The sequence below is a fragment of the Ambystoma mexicanum genome, chromosome 3q (assembly GCF_040938575.1).
Source record: "Ambystoma mexicanum isolate Mex_15411 chromosome 3q, UKY_AmexF1_1, whole genome shotgun sequence".
NCBI lineage: Eukaryota > Metazoa > Chordata > Amphibia > Caudata > Ambystomatidae > Ambystoma > Ambystoma mexicanum.
In genome coordinates, this window is record NC_090926.1 from 468,717,780 (window position 1) to 468,742,461 (window position 24,682).

Genomic DNA, 24,682 nt, shown 5'->3' on the forward strand with positions numbered 1-24,682 from the left:
GCTCACCATTTTGGCATACAAACAAAGGAAGCAGCCCCTGAGGGAGCTGATTTTGTAGAAGACCTTCTCAATGAGAAAAGAACGATTAGTCAAATTATTCCCTTACTTCAATCCATCAAGACAAGAGTTTCTCCATCTCTTTCGACTCCTTCTCTCACTAGGGCAGTGAACGCAAGAGTGGAAAAGATCTTTAAACCATTGCCATCCAATCCTCTCTATATCAGAGGACATGTTTCACGCCTTGAAACACTTGTGTATAGGCGCGTTATAAATGTCATATCCTGTGAAGCCAGATTCCTTTGTGGTCACTACTACCAGGTGTTCCACTCTCCACCCCAGAGGCTGCGTCCCTAACAAGGAATGTAAAGGCTTTACACATTGGGAAAGCCTATTACTACTTCTGCTGCCTGTGTCACAAGAATAGCAAACAACATTACGTTGCTTGCCAGCTACAACCGCACCCAGTGGGATGAGGTCATCAAGTACCCAGACTCTGAGTAAGTGTGACCTTCTAGGTTCAGGCACAAAGTGTCCACAGAAGGTAGGCAGGTGTCGCAAAATATTCTCAAAAATGTTCTGCACTCTGCTGACACCTCTTGACGAGTTATCGCAGAAGGAACACTCCTCAAAAAACTGGCTCCGGGACTCGAGTTTCAAGCCGGTAACGCAGGCCGCCCTCATTAATATGCCTTTTGAAGAGGCAGTCCTTTTTGGGAAGGCTGTGGATGAACAGCTGGAATCTACCAAAAAGGAACACAAAACCATCAAAACGCGGGGTCAAATTTCAAACAAGCCTCTTTTGTACAAAGAGGAGTATTCAATACATGCCTGACATTTCGTGCACAAGGTTTCAACAGATGAAACCAATCTGGTTCAGGAGCATCTGGTAACTCCTTTTACAGACTCCAGGGTCAATCTACCTCTTTACAATATCTGCAGAGGGGATTTTGCTGTGGAAGTGGGCGAAGAAGGGTTGCAGCCTCTAGAGGCACAGCAACCCTGCCGCCAAATGACGGGCCGGTCCACATTCCCTCTGATGGATTCCCAGTCGAGGTTGCATAAACTCTTTGCCCAGCAATGCAAGGGAATAACCTCAGATCGCTAAGTACGAGACACAGTGGCCAAAGGATACTCCGTACAGTTCCTTGAAAATCCGCACCACCCTCTACCTCGTGCAAGGAAAATATCCTGAGAACATTTTCATTTACTACAAGAAGAAATCGTGCTACTGCATCAAAAGGAGCAATGGAGCTGGTGCCATTTCTGCAGGAAATTCAAGGTATTTATTCATTGTACTTCTTTGTTCCAAAGAAAGATCTAACATTGCGCCCAGTGCTGGACATGTGCACTGCAAACATGTATGTCAAGCCTAAAAAGTTCAGGTTGACAACACTGCAGGAAATCATCCCACTACTGAAACCGGGGAATTACATGGCCACAATGAACATGAAAGATGCATACTTTCATATTTCAATGTTGCATGTGCACAAAAAATACCTAAGATTAAAATTGCATCAATACAAAGGTTGTTGCGAAGGCTGTCCATTCCAGTGTACCCTTACTTGGATGACTGGCTGTTAGAAAAAGTGAGTATGCAGTGCCCTCTGGGAACACTACAAACAACTCTGACTACAGGTATAGGAAACCCTACCTTTGGCAGAAGCTTGTACAACACAGTTTTCGTAGCGTGTTGAGCAGCCAGGTTTATCTCAAGAGGGGTCTATGTGAGTTGTAGGGGATTTAAATAAACTTACACTCGGGGTTTATTGAATAAACAATTATGAATTTACTTGTCAGTTAAAATATGCCTTCTTCAGAAGGGAGCAATATAATAGTAACACACAAATACACTTCAACACTATACACTATATTAGTTTCTAAATCAGTAAAGACCCTTTTGGGATGGCCCACAGACACAACCTACACCCTCAGGTGACTTCATCAGCTAGGGTGCTGGGGACATTAATATCTTACTGTTGGCATTTAGAATACTTTTATAAGTTGGTAAAAGGAAAAGATTATTAGAACATCAAAAGACCACAAATATTCTTAAGCAGGCAAATACTTCTGGATCCCTACAGCAGAGTCATTCAGTATAACAGGCTAGGCAGATCTCACTGATCCTGGGCCTCAGTCCTGAGGACAAGACGGAGGACTTCTGGGGACTCCTGCACTGCAATGGGACGGTCACCGATCGCAACCGGCAATCTTCAAATCAGTGGCTGTTCAGTGTTTCAGCTCGTCGCGTCGACCGCAACTAGCAACACTGCGGTTTCTGGCTTTCGAGATGGACTTTCCTTGCTTCTGGGGTCCCGCACTCTGTTGAGGGGGCTCAGGCTCGGTCAGTCCTGCTTCCTGGGAGTCCGGAGTATCTTCCTGAAGCCCTAGGCCAGCTTAAAAGCAACGCACACAATCTGGTTTTCCTCTCCCTGGCTATACGGTTTCCAGCAGCAACTCTGTTCAAATGCAGCCAGCTCCGAGATGGATGTCCAGATGGCTTACTTTGGAGTTGATTGGTCCCACCAACTCAAAGGGAGAAGTCGTCCTTGCAGGAGCTTCTCTGTCGATACGAATTTGGAGTCTCAGCACAGCAGCAGCAGGGGCTTCACCGGGCACACCAACGGTTCAGGAGTTGCAGCCGGCGTCCTCTTCAAGTTCTTCTTCGGTTCCTTGGTCCATTGGTCGACTCTGCCTTCCAAGCCAAAAGCCTCACCTTTTATTCAGTTTTCTCCCATCCTTCCAGCCTAGCTGTCAATCACCCAGCAGGGTGGCTGTCCTTGCCGGACAGTCAGCCGGCCAGTCACTACAGAGTGCATTTGGATCTCCTAGGAGACTAAGCACAGGGAGTTTTGGGCACCTCCCTCACTTCCTGCCTACCCCAGACACCCTGGAACCAGAGGCGGGCTTCACTCGTGAATCCCGCCAAAGGCAAAGCGAACAATGGGACCAAACCTGGTTTGACACGCACAGTATATCTCAAGAAGGACGCTTTCCACAAAGGAATGGTGAAAAAAGAAGACCGGGGCCATTTTGACAAAAATGGCACCCTTGGGTGATTTACTGTAGCTGTGAACGCAGCCCGCTGTAAATGCACCCCATGGTACTTAAAACGAAACCACTGCCACCAGCCACTCATTGAGAAAAGGGTAAAATAAAAATGTTACATGAGAAGCTAGACAAAGGGGATACTAGGTAACCCCTCCAGCACCCTATTGTAAGATAGTGTGTGCCGGGTCTAGAAAGTTACAAATGTAAGTAAAGTTAATTTCACTTTAATACTCTGGGAAACAGTCGTTTATCCCAGAGAAGGTATTTAAAACTTTGGGAAATCTCAAAGACTTTCCTGTGCCACTGCACTGAAGGTGCTGTGTGCCACAATGTAAAAGATGATGCCTATGGAGTTTGTCGGGCTCCATAACCAAAAGAAACACAAAGCTCAGAAAACACATTAAAATACATGATAGAGTGGGGAAAAAGGTTCTTACTCTCTCCAGGTTAAAAAAAATCAAGTCCTCAAAATCCAGCAAAGTTGCTGGGGGTCTCTAAGGTGGAGGAAATTAGCACATTTCTGAAAATTCTCCCTAACACTGGCTTATTTCTGGAGACACGCCTCAAAGGTGCCTACAGAACACACAACGGACAATCAACCTGTTGTTTCAATTAGGCTTCTGCATAAACGAAAAGAAGTCAAGTCTAGTGCCCAGCCAAGTAAAACAGTTTCTAGGAGCACTAATCAAGACAAATGGCAGTTTAGTCTTCCCCCTCCAAAGAGAGAATCCAAAACATGCTGTTCTAAACACCTCCGTATGTAGCCGGTCATCAAGTGACGGTACAAAAGGCAATGCGCCTGCTAGAAATGATGGCTTCCTGCATTTAGCTACTGCCACACGCCAGATTGCGCATGCGTCCAATACAAGGGTGGTTAGCGAAACAGTGGTCACAGGCAAGCAGTATGTAGGACCATCTAGTGGTAGTTTCGCAACCTCTAGTTCAATCCCTACAGACGTGGTCCAGAAACAAACTGTTAAAGAGAAAACCTTTCAACGCCCCAGCAATCAAAGTCACTCTTACAACAGACACGTCAATGACCGGGTGGGGAGCTCACTTCCTCCATCACACTGCTCACTGGGTTTGGACACAGACACTGACCAGGAAACCTGTTAACCTTCTGGAACTGCTAGAAGTCCTCAGAGCACTTCAACCCTTCAGGATTCGGCACACAAAACAGTCCTAGTCTTAGCAGACAGTACTACAGCCATGTTTTAAATTAAAATAACGGGTGGCAGGGTTGAGACACATTCTCCAGGGCTGTCCAAACTAGGCCAGAACATTTGGCTGTGGGCACTAAAGCACAACAAGCTTCAAGTAGCCAACATGTTCTAGGGGAACTCGATTCACTGGCGGACATGCTAAGCAGAAGTAAAATGCAACCCTCAGAACACAAGTGGCAACTAAACATGGATGTGTCAGACAGCGTCTTCTCTGGGGGTTCCCAGAAATGTACCTCTTCACTACACAGGAGAAAGCACAATGATATGAGATATGGCAAGTCATTTATAATGCACCTGTTCACAGGTGTTTCTAGGTGCGACAAGACGAGGGGGAAACAGGAGGACGACAAAACAACTATCTTACTAGGCATTGTGTCATTCAGATCGCGCAAGTGTGGGGAAGAGGTAGGGAAGAAGTGCGAGGAGGAGAGGGATGGGGAGGGAGAATTGCAGGTAGCTCAGTAAGTGCTGCTGGAGGGTGGCTCAGACGTGCAGAGAGAAGGGACTGTAGGGTTGCAGATACAGACCCTTAGCGCTGGGGGAGCCCAGAGGCAGTGCAAGGGCAACTGGACAAGCAGCAGCCTGGGCCCCTACTTCATTGAGTGACCAGGTGACCAGTGCACGGAGCAGTCAGGGACATCAGCGAGGAAGAGAGAGAGCAGAAGCGATAAGGAAGGTCTTGAGTTGCTTCCGGACGGAGGTAGTTCTGCTCAAGTTTGAGAGGGACGGGGAGGCTGTTCCAGAGGGAGGCCCCAGCTGAGGAAGGAGAACTGCCCCATCTCTCTGCTTGGAGAAGCGTCTGACACTCAGAGAGTTGGAGGTGGATGAGCAGAGAGCTCGGGAAGGAAGATGTTTAGGAAGAGAGAAGGTTGGAGGTAGTGCGGTCACAGGCCCCAGAAAGCCTTGTGGACGATCCAAAGGGTATTGAACTTGACCCTTGCAGCCACAGGGAGCCAGTGAAGAGATTTCAGAGCTGGAGAGATACGATCCCTGGGCTTGAGGCCAAGGACAAGTCTTGCAGTCCTGTTCTGGATAAGTTGTAAAGGTCGGAGAGTAGACGCAGACAAATTTAGAAAGAGGCTGTTGCAATAGTCCGATCTAGAGAGGACCAGGGCTCTGGAGACGCAGAGCTTCTGGAGGAAATTGAGAAAGGCAGAATAACTCCGAGGAGGTGCAGCTGATAGTGTGACTTCTTAGAGACGTCAGAGATATGAGGAGAGAAGTAGGGTTTGGAGTTGAAGATGACACCAAGGTTCTTAGCCTCACAGGAAGGAGAAGGGAGCGGGCCCTGGGTGGGTGGGTGTTTGGGTGGCTGGATGGGGGGGGGGGAGAAGGAGAAGGAGAAGGAGAAAGAGAGAGAAAGAGAAACAATATATATATATATCAGTCTTACTGGCATTAAGGCCGATATCACTGGCGGCACACCATCCCGGAATTGCGGCCTGACAGTTTGGTATGTGAGAAGGAGCAGAGGAGCCTGAAGGAGAGCTGGGTGTCATTCGCATAACACTAAATGGTGTGAGGGGCGAGGGGGGGGGGGGATTCACACAAGACTTGAGTTAAGTAATTACCTAAGCCAGCACAGTACCTCAGCAGAAAAGAAGAGCTTCTGGCTGGATGCCTTCAGGATGCAGCGGCACAGGACCCGGTCCCTGGATTCTTGGTCTGGACACTGAAGGGAAACTTGCAGAAGCAGTCGCTAGAGGAGGCTTCTAACAAAGCATTCTTCACGGCTTCTCGTGGCTCTATGGAGTTAGCACCCTTTCACAAGTACCTGATGAACAAATATTGCTGGTCGGATTCTCTCCACTCTCTCAGTGCTGCACTCTGGTGAGGGGACTTTAGGGATTCGAATCCTGTCTCTGGAGCAGTCCACCATAGTGTCAGCAGGATTTGGACTTCAGAAGATGTTGCACTGCACAAAGGCTCCAGGTTCCCTGGTGTTGGCGGTTTGCAGCTCAGCAAGGTTACAGCATGTCGGGGGATGGCTTGTTTTGCAGATCTTCTCAAGACTAGTGGATCTCACCAGCCTCTGGTTAGAAGTCGTCGCACTCTGGACCCCCACATCGATTGGAAGGAAGGGTTATTTTGGACTCTGGTTACACAGCCGTCTCTCCGGTCGGTGGAAATGGTTACATCCATTATTTCTACATCTTCCTCTTAGGTTTGTACCAGCGGGGTAGACGTGTCGGAAGCTTCCAGAATCATAGTCTTTATCAGGAACTATAGCATAACCTCTGCAAACTCTTCCCTGCAGTTTACAGAAAGAGGCGGTCTGGCTGTCCAATCGGGACAGCCAGCTGCCCAGTAGGAACTGGTTCCTTTCAGGCAAGATGGAGTGCTACAGTGTTGGACTCCTCCCTCACTTCCTTCTTCACAGACACTCTCAAGCCTTGCTGGGGAATGCAAAGTATTCCGCCGAAGAGACAACTTCAACCAGGATCTTTCCCAACTAGGACGGCAGAAGAAGACGCAAGAAACAACAATAAAAAGAGAAATTGCGACCCTCCTGTGCATTACCGCGACTGATTTGGCAGCATGCAAGTAATAATGACTAAAAGACATAAAGTTATTTTAATTGCCACCAACCATTCAAGTTAACTTGTAATTGTAACACAAATGTAACCAGGTAAGTGAGAAAGGGAATACAGTGCATCTCCCCAGCACTCCAGATAAGGTGGGGTGTGCTGGCTCACTATATAAAATGTAAATGGGATGAACATTCCTCTTTACCCCTTGGGAATAGTAGTTCACCCATGTACATTAAAGAGAAATTAAAAAGGGAAGCCCAAAGGCAAACCAACACCACTGCGTTTAAATGCTGTGTGCTGCCATAGGGAAATACCTAAAACCCAGAAGTTAATGGGAACTACAATTCCATGCACACACTAAGTAGAGACATAAAAAGGTCGCTCATTTAAATAATATAAGACTAGGTGAGAGGGGAAAAAGATTCCCATTCACCTAGAGACAAGGGAAAATAATCACCAAGTCCATGCAGAAGGTTCTGGGATTGTCACAGGTCTGGAGGATTTATTATGAATATGTTAATGTTAAAGGATATTTGTTCCGCGCACTATCACCAATGGTGATAAATATGCATAAGTATGTAAATCCTACCCAACAGGCGCCATCTTGTTTCGGTATTTTATAGTACCAGTGTTGTCCTGATGCCATGCTGCGTTGCCCTGTTTAAAGTGAGTAATCTGCCCCAAGTAAAAGCAGAAGTGTACCCACTGTTGTATAAAGCTATCATAGAGATGCTGCTGTACCATTATAAAGAATACCCTTGACGCGGCAGATACAGCTGGTAGAGTAGTGGCAGAGGGGAAACTTATAAAATGCCATGCATGACTCAGGAATTTGGGGTTTAAACCTGAACCTCATGCCACACTTAGTAATATGCCTAATTGCGAATAATATCCTGTTTGTCAAAGCAGTGGATGATGCCCTTGAAGCCGCCAAAAAAGAACATGAAATACTTGACACTAGGACGAATTTCAAATAACCCCTTTCTGCAAAGAGGGTCATATGGCAATCGCTGTAGTTTTCGTGGCAAGGTATACGCAAGATCCTCTGCTCAGTCAACCTATACATCAGGAGAATGCTCCGGCTCTTTGTACTCCAATCAGCGGCACTTGCTAGCATCGCAATTCTTTCCGAGACCGTTAAGGTGAAGGCGTAGTCGGGGTAAAGGCCAAACTGCCAGAGGTTTGGCTACTCCCACCAAACAATAACTCTCTGCTTCAGGTCCCCTGTCATACCACCCCGGTAGGGGGGAGTCGCATTCACTTTTCGCACATGTTGGGTAGAATTTCCATCTTGTGAGGAAATCTCCCCAGGTATGGACTCCCGCAGCACCTTTTTGCTAGACTATTGGATTTTTGTCTGGCCCTCCTGAGTGAGTGAGAACCCTTTTTCCTCACTCACTCATTCTTTTCAGTCCCTCTGCGAACCCTTTTAGTTAACTTTGATGAAGTCTGCCTTCCTACATCTTTTTCTATGGCATCTGTATCTATGTTCTCTCTTTGGTGTTCTTTTATATTCCTGTGATAGCTTAATGTTACCAAGATAGGTGGATACTTTTTATCTTACCTATGCTTTTCTTTTGTGAGATCCGTCCACCCCACCTTATGTGAAAGGCTGAGGGGATACATAGTATTCCTCTTCTCACTTCTCCTTTAACTGTCTAGTTGCAGTGGCAAGTCTATCCGAGTGATATATGATATGGCATTTGTAACGCGCCTATACACAAGTGTTTCAAGGCGCGACGAGGCGGGGGGGGGAAACAAGGGGAAGACAGACAACGATCCTACTAGGCCAGGTATCATTCAGACCGCGCAAGTGCAGGGGTAGGGGAAGGGAAAAGGTGCAAGGGGAAGGGGAGGGGGAAGTGCAGTACAAGTAAGTAGAATAAAAATAAATAAATAAATAGGGCCAGCTGGTGGCAAGTGCAAGGTAGGTGCAGGCAAGTGCTGGGAAGGGGGGCTGTAGGGATACAGAGACAGTCCCGCAGTGCAGGGGATGCGATGCCAGGGAGGCAGTGCAAGTGGAGACTGGCTGGGCCCAGGACCGAGGTCGGTGAGAGTGGCCCAGTTGCAGATTCAGTGCAATTTCAGTGTAGAATTTAGCAGGGGAGAGGGACAGAGAAGGCAGAGGCAAAGAGGAAGGTTTTGAGGTGCTTCCGGAACCGGTGATGGTTCTCCTCAAGTTTCAGGGAGGCAGGAAGGCTGTTCCAGAGGGAGGTCCCTGACGCGGAGAGAGATCTACCCCCAGCTCGTTGCTTTGAGAAGCGGCTGACCCTGAGGGAGTTGGAGACGGATGAGCGAAGGGCTCGGGAAGGAAGATATTTAGGGAGAGAGAGTTGAAGGTATTTTGGCCCCAGGCCCCAGAGTGGCTGGTGGCAGTGGATATTTTCTACTGACTTTTCACGCATTTTAAACGCAGGCTGCTGTCGCAGTTGGAGTAAAGGACACATGAATCACTATTTTTTTTATAATATATTTTATTCATTTTCACAACAATCACAATTAAGAGAGAAAAACAAAATCAAAACTTATGCATTCAAGGGTGAATCAATAGTAGAGTATGATTAAAGTCCGATAGATCCCCCCCCCCTGGTCACTTCCATGTATTCGCTAGGCATTTCCTTGTAAAATGTCAGAGGCTATGGAGAATCACGCTCCTCCCATGTGCCCCAGATCCTGGAGGCTTTATTGGGGCAGCCTCGTGCCCTGTAGATTCTGTGCTCCAGCATTGCACATGTGTCCATATCATCTGCCCATTGTTCCACTGTCGGAGATTCCGGAGCCCCCCATTTCTGTGTGATGTTCCGTTTCATCAGTCCTGCGGCTGTTGCCAGGAGCAGTCCCTCCCATTTGTTCGCAGTGATTTCATAAGGTTTACCCAGCAACAGTATTTTGGGGTCTAGTGCTATATTACGACCCAGTACCCTAGACAGTTCCCCCACAACACTCACTCCAGAAGGTCTGAATTCGGGGGCATTCCCAGAGGATATGTATAAATGTTCCTATTTCTCTCCCGCACCGGAGGCAATTCGGGTTGGGAGCCCGCCCCCATTTGTGTATTATGCTTCTAGTGTAGTATATTCTATGTAAATTTTCAGTTGTACCAGACGAAGTCTGGAGGAAATAGCAATTTCTCTGGGGTGCATTAGGATTTGGATCCAGTCTTCCGGGTCTATGCTACCCACATCCTCCTCCCATTTAGATTTAAGGTGGGGGAAGTTCCGGTGTGGCGAAGGAGGACATGGCATTATATAGTATGGAGGTGCACTTGGCGGGGATGTATGCCGGGAGCATGTTGCATTCTATAGGTGTGCTTTCGGGAATGGCAGAGTCTGACTGGATATGTATCCGCAAGGCGTGCGCCAGCTGAGTGTAGTGGTATTGTTCAGTTGCCGGGAGTTGGAACTTTTGTCCCAGTGTTCCAAATGAGGCGACCACCCCACCCTCCAGGACGTCCCCGATCCTGATGATACCGGCTTCTACCCATTTGGGTCATGGCTTGAGTTTCCCAAGTTCCCTCAGGTTGCTATTATGCCACAAGGGTTGTGCAGTTGTGACTCTATCTTTCCAGCCTACAAAAGCGTGTGCTCGTTTCCAAACCATGGTAACATGTGCCTCCATTGTCTGTGGAGGAGGTTTTCGGAGGGGCTGATAGAGCAGGTGTAGTGGTTCTGTATCGTGCAAGGCTGCTATTTTGGCCTTTATGTGTGGTAATTCTCGGTCCCCGTGCAGGAGGTCGTTGACCACTGCGAGCTGGGAAGCCCAGTAGTATGCCCGAAGGCAGGGCACGCCTATTCCTCCCTCCCAGATCAATCTCTGGAGTGTGGCCAGTGCAATGCGGGGTTGACCCCCTCCCCATATCAGTTCTCTAAGTAGGTTATCAATGTGGTTGAATTCGGGATCTTGAATCTCCAATGGGGCATTCAGTAATACATAGAGAAATTTGGGCAAGGTGATCATTTTAAAGAGGGCGGCTCTGCCCATAAGTGTTAGGGGAAGAAGTTTCCAGTGGCAGACATCATCTCTGAAACGGTCCATGATTGGTCGACGATTGTGGGATGTATAACGTGTCAGGTCTTCCGTTACCCAGATCCCCAGATATCGGAATCCACTTGGTTCTACTTTATACGGGCAGTCCTGGGGGATGGCTTGTGTGCCGCCCTTCACCGGGAAGAGGATAGACTTCTTCCAGTTAATTCTCAACCCACTGAATTCACCAAAGCGGACAAGCATCTGTGTCACTATGGGGCAGGTTGATATCGGGTCACCCAGATAGATCAGGAGGTCGTCAGCGTAAAGGGACATCCTGTCTTCATGTCCCTCCGGTCATCTAAACCCAGTCCATTCCTTGCTTTGGCGGAGCCACAGGACGAGTGTCTCTATTGCAAGAGCAAAAAGAAGGGGGGACAGGGGGCAGCCTTGTCGTGTGCCTTTGCCAAGGGGGGGAAGGACTCAGAGGGCCATCCGTTCACCTTTACCTCTGCATATGGGTCTGTGTAAAGGAGTCGTATCCAACCTAGGAAGTAGTCCCCAAAGCCCATTCTCCGCATGGTTTCCCAACGGCTGTCCCAGTGAACCGAGTCGAACGCCTTTTCAAAATCTATGGCTAGTAGTGCCAGTGGTTTATCTATAACTGGGGCTCTTTCTAATAGTAAGTGAAGGCGTTGTATGTTCATCCGTGTTGATTTATGTGGCATGAACCCGCATTGGTCCGGGTGGACCAAGGAGGTGATGACCGATTGTAGCCGGTTAGCTAGGAGTTTGGCGAGAACCTTGGTTTCAGTGTTAAGTAGTGAGATGGGCCTATAGGAGGCGCATTGCTCAGGTGGTTTACCCTGTTTGGGGATGACGACGATCGTGGCTCTACGCAAGTCTGGCGGGAGAACACCTTGGTCCCGAGCCCCTAGAAACATTTTATGGAGATGTGGCACTAGTTTTTCCCCACCCAGCTTCTTCCAGGTCTCGACCGGGAATCCGTTGGGGCCCAGTGTTTTTCTGGACTGTAATTGGGCTATTTCCGTCTCGGTAAGGGCCAAGTCCAGTTGCGCCCTTTGCTGTTCCGACAGCTGGGGCATTGCTGTTATCTAGGAGAGAGGGGTTCAGTGGAGATGTCGGGGTATCGTACAGGGCGGCATAGAAGTCAGAAAAAGCTTTCGCTATTTCACGGTCTGATTGACACCTTTCGCCCTGCGGAGTCTTAATTTCCCCGACATTGCGTGGACCCTCATCCCTCCTCTCGAGCCAGGCCAGCATTTTCCCAGCCTTGTCTCCTTTTTCATAGATCCTTGCTCTGGACTCTCGATGGGCATATTTAGCATTGTCCATTTCGATGTTCCGGAGCTTCTCCTTAGCGCCCTTAAAGGGTCTGAGGGTCTCGGGGCTTGGGTCAAGAACGTATTTGGCCTCCGAGTCACACATCTCAGCTTCTGCCTTCGCTAGCTCTCGAAGCCGCTCTGTTGTTTGCTGTCCAGGAGATTATCGCCCCTCTCAGTACTGTTTTATACGCTTCCCAAATAATAACCGGGTCGTCTACCGTGGTGGCATTATTTTCGAAATATTCGTTTGTTGCTTCCGTGAGTCGATCGACAAAGTCGGGGAAACCCAAGTAATAACTGTTCATTCCCCAGGACCTGGGGGGAGCTATCCCTTGCATCCATAGTACCAGGGGTGAATGGTCTGAGATACCACGGGGAGCAGGACCGCAGCTGCTACCCTGTGTATGTCAGTATTTGGGAGGAGGAAGTAATCCAGTCTGGACATGAAGCCATGTGCTCCCGAGTGAAACGAGTAAGCTTCGGTGTCAGGGTGGAGCTCTCGCCACACATCTCGGAGGCCCAGGGCTGTTGTGAATTTAGCTAAATTCGTGGAAGTATTCGGGTTTCGGTCTGATGTGAGTGCGATCCCTATAATTGCACATATCGTCATTAAAGTCGCCCCCTAATAGCCACATGTCGGGCTGGTACTTTGACATGAGGGTAATCAAGTCTTTTAGTAGCTCCTCTCCAAGCCCCGGTGGAGAGTACACTGATGCCATGGCTAATGGTTCTTCTCCTAGTGTTCCAATTGCTACCACATAGCGGCCTCTGGGGTCCCGCTCCACCGTCAATACCTCGAATGGGAGGCGTTTGTGTATCAGTATGAGTGTCCCTCTGGATCCCATAGTGTATCCTGCATGTAATGCCACTCGGTAATTGGTTCTCCGAAAGAAAGTGCAAATGGTCCCAGCTAAGTGTGTTTCATTAATGAGGGCGATGTCCGGGGAGTGTCTGTTCAAAAAATTGCATTACAAGGCGTCTCTTAATGCCGGAACCTAGCCTGTTCACATTCCATGTGATCAGTTTGAGGGATTTGGATCGTTCAGGGGGCAGGGGATGAATTAGTGTGGATGCCATCCATGATTTATAGAGTCGGATTCAGAGGATTTTGAGAGCGGTTTCATAGGGGCAATGTGCAGGGGCTGGCCTCGCTGCCATTTGGGAATAGCACATGGCGGCATGTGCTGAGTGATATGATTCAGAGGTCCCGTGAATGCACCATAACTTTGGGTTAATACATAAACTGCATAAACAAACCCTTTCTCCCACCCCATACTCCACCCCAACACGAAGTATCTGTTGCCCCAACATAACCACAACCTAACTTGCGAACGTCGCCAATGCAGTTGACCGGTAAACTACCGGTCTTAGTGGGTTGGGGGGGAGGGGAAGAGCAGAAGATTCCTTCCCTCCCGACCTACCGCACCATCTTGTTCATCACTGCTGCTTCTTGTTACATTCCGAGCCTTTGTGTGTGGTGTCCATAGCACCTCTGTGGCGTTGGCAATGCGGACAGCGCCGTGTAGTGCTCCTCGTTATTTCAGTCACCTTCCATCGGCAGCGGCGTTTCTCTCTCTTGCTCCGGTGGGTCTCTGTCGGGTGGGTCCTGCGCCGGTCGGCGTCATGATCTCTGCTTCCAAAAGATCAGGACTTGCCCGACTCCCTTGGAAGCAGACCCATAACCCCGGTTCCGAGTGCCAGCCAGTCCCAATTGGGACCTTTTGGACCCTGTCCTGGCACCAGTGGCACCAGGCTCATAAAGATGCCCAGTCCCAGCGCTGGAAGCGCCGGGCTCATAATGCTTGGGTAGACTTACCTGCAGCAGACCATGCTGCTTACTTACCTGCCAGTTGAACCTCTGATCCTCTTCTGTTTGGGACTACTTTTCCTGTTGGGTGGGGCAGGAGCCACTCCCTAGGTTCAGAACACTGGAACTCTTCTGGAAAGCAGGAACTCTTTTCTTACCTAGGCGTGGCTGTGGAAGGAGACACCTAAGCACTACAGGAGGCTATTTAAACCACACCCGATGGATGAATCTTGCTTTGCGTTATTCTGCATTCTCTGCAGCAGAACGCTCATCGTGTCTTCTGCTTCTGATCCTGGGCCTAAGGGAACAAAGCTTACCATCCTGGAATCCAGTCTTCAGCAGCACCTGTAAAGACAAAGAAAGAACAGGTTAGCACTACGGTCTTCAGTGGCAGCGCATCTCTTACCTGGTCCATCGGCTGTCACCAACGCCTCGCGCTGCATTCCGGCATCTGAAAGACAAAGGCTTACCTACTCTTCGCATGCTCCGGGGGTCTTCGCACTGCATTCCGGCAACTGAAAGACAAAAGCTTACCAGCTCTTTGCACGCTCCGGAGGCCTTCGGCGCTGCATCCCGCATCTGAAAGACAAAAGAAGGTGCGTTTAAAGACATTGGGCAACTTTATTACTCACGTGCCATTACTCCTTCCCACGCCGAATCCAGTGGGTATTCCAGCACCCTTCAGCTTCTCTAAAGCTCCGAACTTGTACCTGCAAGATAAAAGGGACAGTTAGTGCGCATCGTGAAGCAGGCTACAAGCGCTTACTTACGTGCTTCCAGGCGCTTCTATTCCTCACGCGGGTTCGATCCTCAACTCTCATCAGCCCGCCATCCGCCATCGCCGGAACCCTGCAAAACAAGAGATATCATTACAAAAGACTTTTAAGACATTTGAAGTGCCCAGAACTTACCGTTCGTGCAGTTAACGACGGACAGCAGTCCTCTGAGGTCAAGAGGCCTGCACCCTTATCCAGTGAAGAAACTGGTTACGGCACCCTGCCCCGAGGCAGATGGAGAGCTCAGCGTTCACTTACCTAAGGTGAGGGCGTTAACCTTTGGGGTTCTACAGGGGAAGAGAAAGGGAAGAGGAGAGAGGCACCCAATAACCCCAGTCCATTAATCCCATATTTTCTATCTGCAGACATCTTACTCTTCGAGTCAGACATACAGTGCACAGAGGTCCAGCCCAAAGAGCCAACCGTGTGTTACACATCACCTTTGAAGATACGGCATTCACCCAGTCAAGACCGGCGCCTCTGCGGGAATCAGGTGAGCGTTACAGTCGGGCTCTATGGTTCCTGTTTCTGTTGTTCTGGCTTGCGCTCCAGTCACCCTCAATGTGTCGTTCTGCCCAGGTCTCCTTTGGGTCCGTAAAGTGGATGGAGGTGCCTTTATAGTAAATTTTCAATTGCGCCTGGAATACGAGGCCATATTTAACATTCAGGGCTTGTAACTGTTCCTTGAGGTGGTCAAACGACTGTCTTGCTTTCTGCACCTCTCCGGTGTAGTCTGGGAAGAATGCTATTCTCGATCCGTTATAGGTTATCGTGCCTTTAGTACGCGGCATCTGGAGTAGCGCGTCACGGTCTCTATAATTTAAGAATTTTGCTATCACCGTGCGTGGCGGGGCGCCTGGCGCTGCTCGGCCGGTTGGGACACGATGCGCTCTCTCGATCGAGAAGAATTTAGTGAATCCTTTCGAGTCAAAAATATCCACCAGCCATTGCTCAAGGAATAATTCTACACTTGGCCCTTCCGATTTTTCGGGCAGTCCAAGAATCCAGACGTTGTTCCGTCTTGATCTGCCTTCTCCCTCGTCCACTTTTCCTTCCATTACCTTCAGACGCGTTGTAACTCTGTCGAGCTGCTGTTCCAGGTTTCTCAATCCATCTTCTGCGCCTGAGATTCGTTGTTCCGCCTCTCCTGTTCTGGACGTCAATTTTTGGAGGTCATGTCGTAGCAGTGAGACGTCCATGCTGATACCGTCCATCTTCTGCTCCATGGACGCCCTTGATTCAGCTATTGCCGCCATAACGTCCTTTAGGGATATTCCAACCCCTACCTCCGTCATGTCCACTGGGTGATGTTGCTCGGATGTCGTGGATGCCGTGGGTGTGGTGAATTGATCCCTTTTACTCTGGTTGCCTGCTTTCTTCCCCTTGTCTTTGCCCATGTTGGTACCTCGTGGCGCTAGGTCGTGTTCCGTCGTTCATACCATTATCAGGCACGCCAGGAGGCGATCCGCTTGTCCTCTGTTGCTCCACAATAGCGAGCGGCTCTGTGGTGGTCTTTTAATGGTCTTTGGCACTGGGCTTCACTGATGCAGAAGTTATTGCTCATGGCCTGGGATACCTCGTGTCTTTGGCGCAGTAGGCCAGGCCGAGTGTCAGATCTGTGTATTTTATGCCTTATCGTCCGGGTAGGTCTCAGATCCACTGGGCACCGGGGCTCCGAGGGTAACCCGGCTGGTCCGCGGTTCCTGCGTTTAGGGGAGTGATTCCTCGCCAGGGCTTGTTATAGAGCTTTCCTCTTAGGCCTCAGTTATGTTCTGTTTTGCAGGGTCTTTGTTTGTGGCTGGGCACCTCCACCCACCACAGTCACTCACAGGACCCAGCTAGGGGAGCCGCTATGGAGGGGGGGGGAAGCAGTCAGTGTGCTTCAGTAACTGGGGCTGGCTTGGGTTCTTGGCGGTTAATGCTTCCAGATGTGACCGTGCCTTGCTCCGTCCCAAGTTGCCAGTGTCCCTTCGCCTGCGGTGCGTGGCGCAGGACTGCAGATGCGGTTTTCTTTCTTGCCCCACTCACTTGTTTTCCAGTGGTGGAGGTTCTGCAGGGTGTCCGTTGACCTGCTAGGGTTTGCAGGGCTGTGTCCCCCACCCGCGGATCCGGCCGCGTTGTTCAATTTCCGCCGGGGCCGTGGGACAGCCAGATCAGTCCTCAGGAGGGGCCACAGGACAGGGCTCCGGTGATTTATGTCCGGGGCCGCCTTTCCCTCCTGCGCGCGTTCTCTGGAGTCGTCCGCTACACCACCGGGGCCGTGTCGCGGATCGCGCCTTATCGTATGCTACGCGCCTCCGTCCACACGGTGCCGCCGGGTGGTCCACGGCTTCGTCTTTCAAGCGGTCCTCCTCCTGTGCTTACGAGGTCCGCAATCTGTGGCTCCTCCGGTTCGGCTCTCCCTTTGTTCCTGTCTATGTCGCCGGGTCAGAGTCGCTTCATGTTGTTGTGGCCATTTTGGGGTCTGCTTTGTTGGTGCGCGCGGGAGAGGTTCCTCATCGCCGAATAACCCAGCCCGGGCGAGATGCAGGACCCGCTTCGGTCAAAGTGTGTCAGGGCTCTTGGTCTTTCGGCACAGACTTTTTAGGGTCTTTGTAGCAGCGGATGACAGGCTATTTTTTCAGGATTGTTGCAGCGGTCGCGGGAGCTCCGAGGGCTCACGTCCGCATCGCGCTGCTGCTGGCCACGCCCCCCACATGGATCACTATTGACCTAAAAGGGTGCCTGTCTTCTTTTCTCGCCAACTCGCATTGGCTTGCCCTTTCTTGAGCCTTCTTCTGCTAGCGTGGGTGTGGGGGAGAAGTCCTGCTCCATCCTTTGTCTTCAACGGGCCCCGATTGAGAAGCCCGCTGGGAGGCGCCAGTGTGTCTGGGAGGACAGGAAGCTGGGAGGACACACACAACGCCACAGGTTTTTGTCCTCCAATGTGTCTGCTTCGATCAAGTTTTAACTGGGTGCCTGGCTGTCATCGGGGGACAGCCACCATCCAAAGGTTGAATGTTGCGTGCATGCTGATTGGCTCAGTTCCTGCATAAAAGTCGAGGGTCTTGATGCTGAAGCCAGAGTCGACCACTGGAAGAAATATTCCAAAGAAGGAGGAAGGACGACGTCTATAGCCACCTCCAGGGTCCACCAAGCTGGCTGAGTAACTGCTTTGGCTCCAGCTTTTTCTTCTGTGCGACAGGAAAGATCCAGACTGGACGACTTCCTCCTTTGACTGGTGGGCCTAACCAATCTCGAGACCATCTGCACTTTGAGCCATCCCACGAAGTGCTGCAACTTTCCAGGCCTGCAAAACCCGAATACCCTGGGACCTCTGGCCCTGCTGCGGTGCATCGCCTTGTAGAGGGCAGTGCCAGCTACAAACTTGTGGGCATCTTAGTGAGCGTACAGAGACTCCATTTTGATCGTAGAAGAGTTGAGGACCGAGAGAAGGAAGAACGTATGCCAGGTGACAACCATTGCGGCTACAAAGCCTGTGTGGAGCCTCCACAACCAAGTGATGCGAAGATAATCTACTTCCCTGGACTGAGTCTGACTGTCTGCTCCTGCCAAAATGTCTTCGTCCAGCCACCAAGGCCAGATACCCAAACAGTAGCTGCTTTCTTACCTTGGGGACCCACCAATGATGGCATTGCTCTTCTTCATCATAGAAGGGATTGTCTAATTCCTGGGTACTTACCTAGGAAGTTTTTGTGTTGCTGTTTGTTCCGGTTCTTGAGTCACGTTTGGGTGGACGACCCAACATGTTCTTTGGTGCCCTAGGGCATAAAGTCCTTCAGGTATCTTACTTAGCCCCCCTGAACCCTTTTGAATTAAAATGTGTTACTTTCTAAGAAATGCATCACCTGTGCATTTGACAACTTTGACAGCGTCTGCCTTCCTTTGTTCTGCTGCCCAAGGTATAGTGCCTCCTTGCCCCCTTCCATTGTCTCCATCTGACTGTTGAAACACATTTCCCAAATAGGGTTGGACTTCTAAAGATAAGGGTTTCCTAGAGTTGTTAACCTATCAGTATTGGTAGTACAGTAAATGTTGTTTAATGTATGATTTTCCAACCTGAAACCACTCTTGTAGTTACCTGATTATCATCTGAAGGTCTACTGTTCGATATGAGTATTGCTACAGCAAATATATAGTGTAAATATTTCTGTGTGTGAACTGTTTTACTTACCTGCATTGTTTTGATTTTAACATTCCCTAGTATATATAATAAACATATTTTTATATCACTACAGTGTGTGTTTCCTTGCTTATAGGTGTTCTCGAAGGTCTCTGTACTCAACTAGAGCCCTTCTCCCTCCTAAAATAAGCCTGGACAAACCAGGACTCCCCACCCCACCCGACCCCACCCCACCCCAGCACGACAGAGGAAGGACCAAGAAATTAGCTTGTCACTGTAACCAAGAAGTTACAGAAGCAGTGAGAAAGGGGATACTATGTAGCCCCTCACCACTTCACATAAGGTGGGGTATGCTGATCTCACGATATTAAAGATCGGAAGTATACTAAATATCCTCCAAGAAAGAGTTACAAAAAGAAATACAAAGTATCCCAAAAGATAGGGAAAAAGAATGAGTGAGTGTGGGAAAAGGGTTCCACTCACTCAGTGGAACAGGCCAGAAGTCCAGCAAAATGTGCCAGTGACTCACATGTAGAGGAGATTGTGCATAAAAATGAAAATCTACCTAACAATATTTGTATCTGATTTTGGTAAAGCCCACCCAAAAAGAAATTCTATAATTGGTCCAGTTCCACAGCACAGTTATTGACCAATATGTGTACATAATTAATCTCTGATGGGAAGGCCATTTAAGATATTCCAAATTGTAACCGCCTAGTCAAGGGTTCTCAATTGGGAAAGAAAGTATGGCATGGTGCAAGCACTATACCTACAATAAATACTTTGTGTGGGCTGGTGTTTTTTTCTGCTTGTGATCTTTTTTAAATCTTACTTTCTTAATTGTAGGCGAAACGTACACTAAAAGCCCAGAAACTACAAGAGGACTTGGCGTCTGGAAAGCTTGTGGAGCAGGTGGTGAGTACAATGGACCTAAAATGTATGTTGTTGCTTTGACGTTGCATGTTCTTTTCCCTGAACGTAGCCCATTGATAAGTGGATGTTTTGTAGTGGTGCTTGAACTGAATAGTGACTAGATGGGGAGCAGTAGTTTCGCACTGCAAACTGTGGAACCTTTGTAAGGGAATTATGGATTCAAAGAGAGGAATCCGAGAGCGAGGAGCAAAACACTGTATAACGAACAGAGCTTAGTTCTTGTAAATAAACCGCTTTCTCACTGCAGCTTTTTGCTTCCCTCATTCAAACTTGGCATTAACAGCTGAATAGATTGATTCAAAAGTGCCTGAAAAGTTCACAGGATAGGGGCACTGTGCCTGGGACATGGTTGCGACATTGGGCACTTATTTGATGGTCATTCTGACTAGTGGCCATGGTAGGCAAACCTTGCACATGGGGCCATTTTACACTAAGCCCATGCACCTCAAAGTGCCCAATAAGCAAATTCCTATACCATGCCGAACAAGCAACATACTGGAGGATCACTGTGCCTGGCAGGCACCGGAGTGAGGGTCATAGTGCTGAGGGCATTACCAGAGAAATGCACCCATTTCCTAACACATTTTCTGAAATAAACATATTGTGTTATATGGCATTGCTCTAAGCGTTCTGGGAATGAATGCCCTTCGGAGGACTGTAGTCAGAGATGTGAAAGAAAGATTTCTAAATTGCATGTGCATTTTTAGCCAGGACAGATGCAGGTGGGTAGGGAGTGGCTAGGTCCATAATAGCGGCCCATAGATACCAGATGGGAGGCTGGGTGCTGTGGCAGATTGTCAGGGAAGTAGGAGAGTCAAGGAGACGAATTATGTGAACAGCTGGATTAATTTTTCGTGGGACTCGGCTGTATTCTATTGGAGGTGGTGGTGTGTTTGGGTGGGTGAAGTTGAGCAGTCTTTATTTTGGATGTATGGAGGTGAGGGGGCTGTGCCCCAGGCAGGATACAGCTATGTTGCATTGTGGTTGAGTTCTTGACGTTGCAGAGAGCTAGGCTGACACCTAGTTAGATGTGGTCTTGCGAACCTATCGTAAGGTGTTAGGGAGAATTCTCAGAAATGGGCTAATTCCCTTCTACTAAAGATCCCCAGCACTTTTGCTGGACTTTAGGACTTTGTATTTCAATCTTGGAGAGAGTGAGACCTTTTTCCCACTTTCTCATGTATTTTTCTGTGATTTGGTCTCTGTGTTTCTTTGGACTTTAGAGCCTGACAAACTCCATAAATGGATGCAGGAGGAGTGCGAGCCATGATTTTTTTAGACCTGTCAGCGACATTGTCGACCACCCCATCAAGCTGTACCGCCTGACGCAAGCCGGAATCTCGGGCCAGGTTCACGCTTGGTTTATCTAATTCCTGACCGATAGAACTCAGACTTTTTCACTTTCTCTGTTCCTTTTATCTATTTTTTCACTCCTTTGCAGTGTCCCTCAAGGCTCTGCCTTGTCCCCCCTTCCCTTCAATATTTATATCTGGCCTCTTGTATGTCTCATCTGCTCATCTGCTCCTTCGGTGTCAGATGTTACTCATACACTGACAACACTCTAGATCTCTATCGGGCTGAGATGTCGCGTCTGAGGGAGTGTCTGGCAGCTGTCGAAGATTGGATGAACTGCAACCGGCTGAAGTTGAATGGGGACAAGACTGAGCCGATGGTGGTGGGATTCCCTCCCAATCTCACTGTCTCTCTTCCTTCTGGCCTTCTTCCTTGGGTCCTCTTCCGGTCCCGGCCGATAAGGTGAGGAATTTGGGGGTAATATTCTCATCTACACTCTCCATGGAGTCCCAGGTTGCCGCTGTCTGCAAAGCAGGGCACTATCATCTACGTATTCTCCGAAAGGTTCTTTCGAGGGGATTGGGTCCTCCAACGTATTCATATTTCTCCAGCATGGGGTCTGGCATGGATTCACATGCTCATGAATATTCCCCGTCGTCAGGCTGGGAATCCTCGGTAAAGAAAAAACCAGTATCAGTTTCGTTTCTGATCTGTCTTTCGTAGTAATAACCAATCACTGGTCTCTGCGTCATACTGACCACAGCCAATGACTGCCCTCTACCTAAGCACCGCCTCTGGCAGCCATCTTCAGATTTTTACCGCACGTTCATGTGTTGGGATCCTCGTGCTATTGCTCTCGAGCGTTAGTGCTATTTTTCGCGCTTTTTCGCAAAAAACTTCGATTCTTTCGGTCAAAAGAGCCTCAAGCTCCACCGATCCTACATCCGATCAACGGGGACCCGTGTCGGATTCATCTGTGCCCCTCAAAGGTGAAGATTCGTCGAGCTACACTTCGGAGGACTCCAGAAGCTTCTCAGGCCCGGTCTCGGAGATGGCCCAGGAGAAGGGAAGCTCGACGCCCGGAAAGCTGTTCAGGGTCTGCCCTGGATGCCAGCTGCAGAACGTCTTCAAGGAGGACGAACACTCTTTCTGCCTTTACTGCCTTCATGAGGACAAGACGCACGTGGAGAAGGACTGTGCGTTTTGCGGCAACATGTCGGAACGGACCATGAAGGACCGCCATCAACGTCTCGCCAACTGGCTGGAGGGTAAGAGCCCGTCTGGCGAGAAGAAGAAGAAATCCGAGCGGTCTTCTAAGACCTTTGAGGGCGCCCCGGCGACGGGGGCCCAACATAAGGCCAAGCACCGCGAGTCCGCTGGCACCGGGAGCGCCGAACGGTCGGGCTCTACGGGCGCCAGGCAGGGCGCACCCTCCCCGGCACCATCAACCACGAGCCAACGCTCTGGGTCGGGTAAGAGGAAGGCCGAGCACCCGGCGAAGCTCCTGGAGAGGCCCCGGTCGAGCTCTAAGGCAGAGGAGGAGCGTGGCAGTGCCCCCTCCCTCAAGGATAAGGCGGTGAGCGCACCTAAGGTGGTGAAGGCCTTGATCCATCCGACCAAGCCCTCTATCGAAACGGTCGCGGCGGCCCTGGCTCAGCCTGTGGTGGCTGCACCAGTGGTGGCGACCTCAGGGCCCAGAATCTCCCTGCCTCCTCGGAGGGAGTCTTCATTTGTGCCCATCGATAGGACCCCCGTGAAACCCTCCGTGGGGAAGAAGAAGGGGGGGCAGGGCGTCGTCGTAGATTCGGCCTCAACCTCAGAAGAGGAGCTGATCGAGGTCTTAAGCCACGGCCTAGGCGTGGAAGAAGGCCAGCCCGTCGGAATGGACCCCGACGCAGGTGACGACGACGACATCGTCGAGGATACCGACGGGGCCCCTGCTCGCCCGTCGGATTCCCCTCTGCCAGCGCCGCAAGACAACTCGGCGGCCATTTTGTTGGCCATACAGTCCTTATGCTCCGAGATAAGGACGAGGCTACCGTTACCGACGGAGGAACCTCTCCCGTCGGGGGATCCAGAACCGGGACCTTCTGGTGTTCCCCCTACCAAGAAAAGAAGGATCCATCCACCACCTCCTTTTCAACCGTCGCGCCCCGTCCAGCCCTCCTCCCCGTCCACCCGAGGGGATGATACGGGGACTGACACGGCAGCGACGGGTACGGACGACGAGGCATACGACGAGGATTTTCCGTCGTCGCCTCCCACCAGGGCTTCTCCGCCCGACGAGATCGGATCTTTCCACTCCATGATCTCCAGGGCTTCCGAGCTTTTCCAACTCTGCCCTGAGGAGAAGAAAAAGGAAGGCTTCCTTTATCAGCGGCGCGAGGCCAAGAGGAAGACGGTCCTCGCAGTGCCTCTGTTGGACGACATTTGGGATGAGGGCCTTTCCCTCCTCAAGAACCCTTCCACGACGCCAGCTAGAAGAGACCGGTACGAGAAAAAGTACCGGGTCCCGGACACGGCCCCCCTATGCCTCCGGGCGCAGCCTACCCCGGACTCCGTCGTCTCCGCGGCAGCCAGGAAGAAAGCGGGGGGGGGGTGCGGCCTCCACATCGACTTCCCCGCCGGACGGCGAGGGAAAGAAATTGGATGCTATGGGACGTAGAGTCATCTCGTCGGCAGCGACGACGATTAAAGCGGCCAACGCCTTGGCTATCGTGGCCCGCTACGACAGGGAGCTCTGGTACAAGATAGCTCCCCTGCTGGATTTTCTGCCGGACGACAAGAGGGCGGAGGCCCTTGAGATCCTGCAGGAAGGTGAGGTGGCTTCGGACCACGCCATCACCGTGGCGACGGACATCGCCGACACTGGGTTCCGCCAGCTGGGCAACGGCGTTTGCCTTCGACGTCGTGGATGGCTCAAAGCTACGGACTTTCGGCAGGACGTCCAGACCAGAGTCCTGGACATGCCCTTCGACGGGAACAACCTGTTTGGGAAGACTGTGGACGATTCCCTTCAGGCCATCAAGGCGGATACTGAGACGGCCCGGGCCCTTGGAGTCCTGCAGCAACGACGAACGCCCTTTCGGAGCGGCGGAGGCAAGGGCGCCTCCAAAGGTTCCGGCGGCGGTTTCGCTTCCTACCGTCAAGCGGCCCGCTCGTCGTCGCAAGAGGCCTACAGAGGACGAGGCAAGTCTAGCGGACCCCGCCGTCGTCGCCAAGGAGGTCAAGGCGGCAAGGCCGCGTCCAAGCAGGATTGAACCGGCCGTGGGGTCGGGCCCCCACCGAAGCACCCCAGTGGGAGGCCGGCTGGCGGGCTTCGTCAGCGTGTGGGAGTCCATCTCCACCGACCGTTGGGTGCTGGACGCCCTGGCCCGGGGCCACGCGCTCGAGTTTCAAAGAAGGTGCCCGCGCGTCCCCCCCGTGGCCAGGAAAGAACTTCACGTCCCTCAACTTCTCCTGGAGGTAAAGGCGATGCTCAGAAAGGGCGCCATCGAACTCGTCCCAAAGAGGCTTCGGGGCTCCGGAGTCTACTCGCGATACTTCCTCGTGAAGAAGAAGACGGGAGGATGGCGCCCCATCCTAGACCTGCGACGTCTGAACAAGTTCATCAAGGCGCAGAAGTTCCGGATGGTC

At 50.5% G+C, this 24,682-nt stretch overlaps 1 protein-coding gene across 3 annotated transcripts in view; it reads left to right on the forward strand.

The window, feature by feature from the left end:
* The window catches only part of SLU7 (SLU7 homolog, splicing factor), a 525,459-nt gene that overhangs the window by 109,546 nt on the left and 391,231 nt on the right, over window positions 1–24,682 (forward strand). For all 3 annotated transcript variants that reach the window (XM_069654248.1, XM_069654249.1, XM_069654250.1), the window contains exon 6: window positions 19,667–19,735. In XM_069654248.1, the coding sequence (XP_069510349.1) occupies window positions 19,667–19,735 (69 nt within the window). The remainder of the gene's footprint in view (window positions 1–19,666; window positions 19,736–24,682) is intronic.